At 38.6% G+C, this 7,309-nt stretch overlaps 1 protein-coding gene across 3 annotated transcripts; it reads left to right on the forward strand.

Moving 5' to 3' along the window:
• them4 (thioesterase superfamily member 4) lies at positions 1-4,247 on the forward strand. 3 transcript variants are annotated; one of them, XM_044117272.1, is made up of 7 exons: positions 1-50; positions 283-430; positions 1,351-1,543; positions 2,041-2,203; positions 2,508-2,618; positions 2,760-2,884; positions 2,969-4,247. In XM_044117272.1, the coding sequence occupies exons 2-7, from the start codon at positions 302-304 to the stop codon at positions 3,010-3,012; spliced, it is 765 nt and encodes a 254-aa protein (XP_043973207.1). In that variant the 5' UTR covers positions 1-50; positions 283-301; the 3' UTR covers positions 3,013-4,247. The 3 variants fall into 3 exon arrangements, 2 of the variants coding, with proteins under 2 accessions (XP_043973207.1, XP_043973208.1); XR_006370659.1 differs by having other exon boundaries at positions 9-430; positions 2,969-3,066; positions 3,763-4,242; XM_044117273.1 differs by having other exon boundaries at positions 1-430; positions 2,969-4,246.
• The last annotated feature ends 3,062 nt before the right edge of the window (positions 4,248-7,309 follow it).

Here is a 7,309-nt window from a genome sequence, read left to right on the forward strand (position 1 = left end):
GCCGGAAGTTGACAGACTGAGCGAATCATCGTAACACATGAAAGTCACCGGTAAAACAATAAGACTGTTTGAGTTATCCGATCTAGTTGACTTTAAAATATATATAACAGAGTTTAACCAAGGATTTTTTTTTCAAGCTTTTATTGAAGTGGCACGATGTTAGCTATGACAAAGCGTTTTAAAGCCGTGTAGGAAAAACTCGGAGCTCGTTATTAGAGCAACCTTACAGTTACAGTAGTATCTCCTTGAATACAAAACAGAGTTTGTTTGTTTTTTTCTTAGATTTTTCTTCAGATTAGAAATGGCACGAAGTGTCGGTCGAATATTGAGCGGATTTCGGTGCTTCGGTTCTCTCCCATTCGGGAATCCACTACTGAAGACAGAATGTTCCAGTGTTTTATTCAGGACCACCTCAGAGCGGACCTTGGTGGTAGGTACCATAATAAGCTGGTTATTTGTGCTGAATGACGCTGTTAACCTCATGCTATTCTCATTGGATCCTGGGCCTTCTGTTTAGTGACTGCATTATCCTCATATGAATGACAGACAACCAAAAAATGACTCAGGGACTCTGTCACAAAATGAGAACAATCACGTATTTTGAATCGAGATGGATATTTAAAAAAAAATAAATGAGTAAATGTTCTTCGGTGATGACCTAAGCTAGTTTATAGCTACTTTTTTTTGTCTTACTTTGCAAAAGTATTCACATTTATTACGTTACAACCACAATGTATTTTATTGGGATAGACATTTTGAAGCAGAAGGAAGACTTCACATGGTTTTGATCTGGCCATGGATTCTGACCAGCTTGCTTGGTCAATACTATACACCATGAGACTGCCACCACCACATTCCATGGTGGCAATAGTTCTCTCTCATGTTAATTAAAGTAGTAGTTTTCTGTCACAACTAGCATTTTGCATATTGTTGAAGAGAAAATTCTGCATTGGTCTCTGATCAGATCACTTCCTATAACCTCTTTCCTGTGTTGCGACAACTACAAGCAGACCTCCTCTGGGTTTAGACACTGGCTTTCTTCCTGCCACTTTTTCGTACAAGACAGATTCATGAAGTGTGTTACTAATAGTTGTCCTGTCAACTAACTTAAAAGTTTCTTAAAACTAGTGTTGCTTTTATTATAAAGTCCTCGGATCTCAAACCTGTTTATCTCTGAAGAATATCGTGATGTTCTCCCAGATTCTCCCAGCTTAGCTGTGAATCTCTTCAGAAATACTATGTGTATTTTGGCTGCTAGTTTTGACTAATCTAGATTTACACTTTATGAAGCTTTCTAAAAAAAAAAACAAAACAAACCAAAACAAAACTGTAATTTGTTTTATTGTACAGAATGCACTGCCAAAAATGTTTCCCCGAAAACCTCGAGACTTCAGCCTGCCCAACTCGTCATGGGGGAAAGAGATGATGCAGCTGTACAACCATTACAACAGGCTGAGTAAGGAGGCGACAGAAGGACAAGAGGACCATGGAGAACGGTGGACAAGACTGCCAAGCTATAATCGGTCTCTAAAGTTTGCAACAGGTACAGGTGCAAACTGGGGGCTTTGTTTTAAGTTCTTTTGTTTAGTTCACATTCAAGATAAGACGATTGTCTCCACATTATGACATAAAGTGGTATACAATTCCTATTTTAGCAAAATCAACAGTCTCACCATTTGGCACCTGTTTCAATTCTTATTAGAATGAATGTAACAGGGATGTTCTCAGTTGAGCAGAATCTTTAACTTGATAATCAAGGAGTTTCTGCTTCCTTGGAGTTAGCATTCTTCAAAGCGGGTCAGACAACAGCATAGGCCCTTCAGGTTAGGCAAATGTGTGTTGATCCGCATTTGCAAGGTTATCTAAACTTGTCTATATTTACAGTCAGAGGGATAATTTAAAAGGCCAAAACAGCTGGAGCTGGCAGAAACAAGACTGGATGAGGGCCAACTGGTTTATCGTGTCATCATGCAAAGTGCAGAAGGTGATAAGGAAGGTTAGCTGCTGATCAGTCTGCATACCTGTGTTGTGTCTCATCAGGGGGAGTGTATCTCAGCAAGATAATCCAGTCAAAAGCTCGCCTTTTCACCCGGAACATCAGGGACCCTGGAGCAGCGTTTGAGTACGTTTTATTTGTCAGACAAGACAAGCTCAAGTGTGTGTGCATCTTCCAAGCTGGACACCTTTTGGAGGGGCAGCCAGGGTGAGCTAATGTTTACTCCTGACCTTTTTTATGTCTGAAGGCCTATATTTGTTTTCCATTTTTGTCTGTAAATATTTGTCATACTCTTTTGCATATTTGCTATATTATAGGAAATGTTCCATTTGCTTTTTGCCTCTAATAGTTTTTTGTCTCAAACTTTTAAAACAAAGTCTCTCTTTACTAAAACAAAATTAAACCAATCTCTTTATAGGAAGGTGTTAAAGCTTCGTTTGCCATAACACATGTAGTTAAACATGTAGTTAAATTATGCAATAAATGTTTAAGACATCATGTGTACTTCCAGACATGTCCACGGGGGGGCAATAGCCACCATGATCGACACCGTCACAGGAACGCATGCGTGTCTGCTTTCCGCACCGGTTATGACCGCCAACCTTAACGTCAACTACCGCAGGTAAAAAAAGAGACGGTTGGTTGGATGGATAGATAGATGGATGAATAGATAGATTTGAAGTTATTTCAAAATCAGGTGGACTAATATATGTGGAGAGCAGAGGATAATCTTTTTAGCCTAAAATTGTTGTTTTGTCTGTAGTCCCATCCCACTTGGAAGTACTGTGCTGATTGAATCCATTCTGGACAAAGAGGATGGCAGAAAAATTTATATTTCATGTAGAGTGACCAGCACGGACGGCTCCAAACTGCACACAGAGGCAACAAGTAACTTTCCTTAGTGTCACTTCCATTTCTGTCATACTACCTTCTGCATTGTCACCCTTCTTCTTCTTCTTTTTCTCCTTGCAGCACTGTTTTTGTCAATCGATGTCAGCCACCTGCTGAGAAGGTGAAGCAGCATGCCAGGCTGGCATAACAGAGGCCAGAACAAACCCAAAGCTCACTTTGTGAGAAATTGGTTTGGATTAAGCACATATTTTTCTAGACCATTTTCAAGAAACCTTGCTAAATATAATCTTGTACTACATGCTAATATGTCACTAACAGACTGGACTTGAATTCCTTTGCATAATGGTTCTAACACAAAAACAGTATATATCAACATTTTAAGGCGTTATCGACTGTGTTTTGAGTTACCCAGGGGCCTTACAGTTCAAAGCTTCCCCTGAGATATTTTGTATATTTTCTTTCTCCATGATCAAAGCCTCTTCTGTGGATATTATTTTCATTGAGGAAAGGAAAAAATATGGATGTAAATAAAAAAACTCTAAGCTATGTGGTTTTGCTCTTGACCAAATATTCAAAGATCAAATATTTATTCTGTGATGTGCTTGAATCTGGGATAGGATGTGCTTGCCGTTTTTTTTGTCATTCTGCTCAAGTATTTATCACAAAGATCTCTAAACCGCTTTATTTAAAAGAGTATCGGTACTGCCAGTAACAGAAAAAAAGAGATGAAAGAATGATGCCTTTGAATTTAGTCGTCTTTCTAATGAGAAAGTGGGAGTTCCATGCTTCTTGTATTACACCTTTTACGCATTTTTTGAGCTTTGATTGTCAGGTGTGGGTTGTTAGCTGTTACCCCGCCATGTGGTGTCTGTGGTCGGTTCAGAATGTGAAATGTAGCTTTTTTTCACCAACAGAATATCGTAACTTAGTCATGAAGACACGAGGCCTTCAAAAACAAGTTCATCACGTCGGCCAATGCCGCTCACGCTGGCACTTTGAGCGTGTGTCTGCATATAGAAATGACTGTGGCGTGTTGCAGCGAGCCGTAAAGAGTAACGGCTTCCACATCACAGAGAGGCACGCTGCTCTGGCATCCACTGCAGACCACCAAGTTAGAAAAACTGATGACAAGCAGCTACTTTCTTTTCTGTAATACGATGGAATTTTGAAAGGGGCAAGTAATAGTAAAATGTTTAATATCTGTTTGTTGTTAACAAAAATTGGAAGGAAAAAATGTCCTTATTTGCATTATGGGGCTGATGAATGATTTCTAAAAACACAATTATTTTATTAAAGAGACATTTTCTTACCAGGATCTACAAGACATGTTTTTGTGAGGGGGTTTTTTCTCATCCGACACAGATTTTATTTAGCCATGTGGTTATATTAAAGATTTTTCTCTCCTCTAAATTGTTTTTCTGATGCATCACAGTTCCAGTCAGATTCGCATGCAGTCATTATGAGTATAACTATCAGATTAATTTGGTGCTTTTATCAGTGAGTTTCATTGGTATTCTTTCCATCTGAGGGTGAACAACAAGTACGATGCTACACTCTGGTTCAAAATTAAAACATTCAAGCTCAAATGCATGTTGATGAAGCCACATATTTATATATTCTGGATAGAATGGCACATAAACCAGACAAAATTTCTCCTGTTTTAATTCTGTTAGGGTTACCAAGATTATTTCTACAAGCCAGATCAATAGCAGAACAGTTTAATACTACATTCACAAGACTGCTGTAAAATTGTAAGCTTCTGATTCACTGAGGCCCACATCAAATACAATGCTACGTTATGTGACATATAAAAACCATAAGATATCAGCCAGGATATCTGGAACATAACTGTGGATCTTTACCGCTTTAGCTGGCATAAAATGAAGCTTTTGTGTACTGTCCACAAAAGTTATGGTTCTTTCCAGAAACTTAACATTAGTCTATGTCCAAAACAAACATCACGCCACATATCCTACCAAAACCTGGGTGTATGCAAATACATGAGCCTAAATGTATGAGGGACTTTACTTGATTGGTGATTTTTATTTATTTGGCATGTAATAATGACTACCTACTAATAGAATCACTAAACTTTTAAGAGCTGCTCTTCACTGATGTTAGATTTTACGTTAGCAAATAATGGTCATAACCGTAGCAGCCTCTAGACTCTATTTAACGTCAGTTCTTCCACATGTCGGTCTCCTGTGTGGTTTCTGTGTGTGTATGTTCATCGCAGCACAGGCCTAGTGAGTCTTCTCAGGGCCCCTCACATCTCTAACCTCGCAGAAGCATGCATACAAATGGAAATGCTACCTAGATTTTAAAGTCTTTCTATTGCATGAAAGTGCGGGACAAATAAACACAAGCTTCTCTTTTTTTCCCCTCTCTCTCCAGTCTCATGTGGTCAAGTTGGGTTTAAAGGAAGCGGGTGAGGGGCGGCTGTTTTCCACTTTCAGTTAAACCACCTGCAGCTTGCTCTGTCCACTGCAGCGCTTCAGGCCCATCGGTCTTTTAATGTGGGGGAACGCCATTTCACAATCTCTTGGCAGCATTTACTGCAATCAAGCTGACTTTCAGCAGAGCCATTACTGATCTGAAGAGAAGATGCAAGCTTTGTTTTACCAGGTGCTGTTGATAAAGAGTACTAGATATTTGGAAATTATACTATTTTATTAATAAAGAAAATGGCTATGCTGAAACCTTTATAAGATTTTGGTAGTTTGCTTTCATTTAGTGTAATAATTTAAAGTGAAATGCTCAAGCACCCTCCAGCACAAACTGAAGTCAATGTCAAAAGTGCAAGAAATATTGTTGAGCATTTTTGGGTGAAAGACTTATGGCCCAAGTTAAATCAGGCAAACTCCTTATTATTAAACATTACACCGTGTTCCAAATTATTATGCAAGTGATATTTTTCCAGATTTTCTTAAATGGTCGATGCAAATGATGGTCAGTATAATTTTCAAGTTATGAAGTATTACAGTGTAAATCATATTTTACTGAACAAAGCTCCCCATGAGAACAGTATTTTTTTTTTTCAAAAATAAAAAACTCAAAATGCACTGTTCCAAATTATTATGCACAGCAGAGTTTCTAAACATTTTATGGATTATAAAGATCTGCAAACGATCATTCTTTGAATGTGCAGCATTAAGTGGTCACATGTACTAAAATCAAAAGCTATTTCAATCAAAAACATCTTAACAGACAGAGTTACATGTTAACATAGAAACTTCTTTGATATCACAGCTCAATTTTTGATCCATTGAACTTGTGAGTTTGTGGAAAGTTTCTGTTTGAATTTCTCTGCAGGATGTCAGAAAACTTTCCCAGAGCTGCTGGTTTGATATGAACTGGATTCCACCCTCAGATCTTCTGCTTGAAGAAACTCCAAAGATTCTCAATAGGATTGAGGTCAGAGGTCACAGGAGGATGGTGACCACACCATGAGTTTCTCCCCTTTTATACCCATAGCAGCCAAAGACACAGTGGTATTCCTTACAGCATTCATTATCATGCATGAAGATGATTTTGCTACTGAAGGTTCAGCTCTTCTTTTTGAACCATGAACGAAAGTGATCAGTCAGAAAGTCCATATATTTTGCTGAGGTCATTTTCACACCTTCAGGGACTCTGAAGGGGCCGACCAATGATTCTCTCCCCATGATTTCAGCCCAAAGCATGACTCCACCTCCTCCTTGCTGACGTCACAGCTGTGTTGGGACATGGTGGCCGTCCACCACCAATCCACTATTGTGTCCATCTGGACCATTCAGGGTTGGACAGCAGTCATCAGTGAACAAGTCTGTTTGAAAATTAATCTTCATGTACGGTTAGTCTCACTGCCACCGTTTCTGCTTGTGAGCTCTGGTTAATGGTGGCCCAATAATAGGTTCATGCTCTGTAATCCTCTGGAGGATCCTCCACCTTGAGGCTTCAGAGGCACCAGCAGCTTCAAATGACTGTTTGCTGCTTTGTAAAGGCATTTTAACAGCTGCTCTCTTAATCTGATGAAGTTGTCTAACATAAATCTTCCTCATTATGCCTTTATCTGAACCAACCCATCTTTGTTCTGAATCAACCACAAATTTCTTCACAGTACAATAACAATTCAGTTTTTGTATCTTGTCATATGGCATTACACTATCTGATGATTTTCATCAGCAGATAAATAATTTCTCTTTCCCATATTGCTTGAAACCTGCGGCCTGCTTAATAATGTGGAACATCCTTCTTAAGTAGATTTCCTTTAATTGAGCTCACCTGACAAACTAATCAACCCAGCTCTCTGAAATTAACTAAAGGGATTCAAAGAGCACTGACACACAATACCATCTATAAATTTAATAGCACAACAAAAAATTTAATTTTTATCACACTTTGGTCCAATTTGCATAATAATTTGGAACACGGTGTACATGTGTATTAAACTTAAATTTTACTTAAACAATTTTACTTAAG

This window comes from Gambusia affinis, linkage group LG05 (genome assembly GCF_019740435.1).
Source record: "Gambusia affinis linkage group LG05, SWU_Gaff_1.0, whole genome shotgun sequence".
Classification (NCBI taxonomy): Eukaryota; Metazoa; Chordata; class Actinopteri; order Cyprinodontiformes; family Poeciliidae; genus Gambusia; species Gambusia affinis.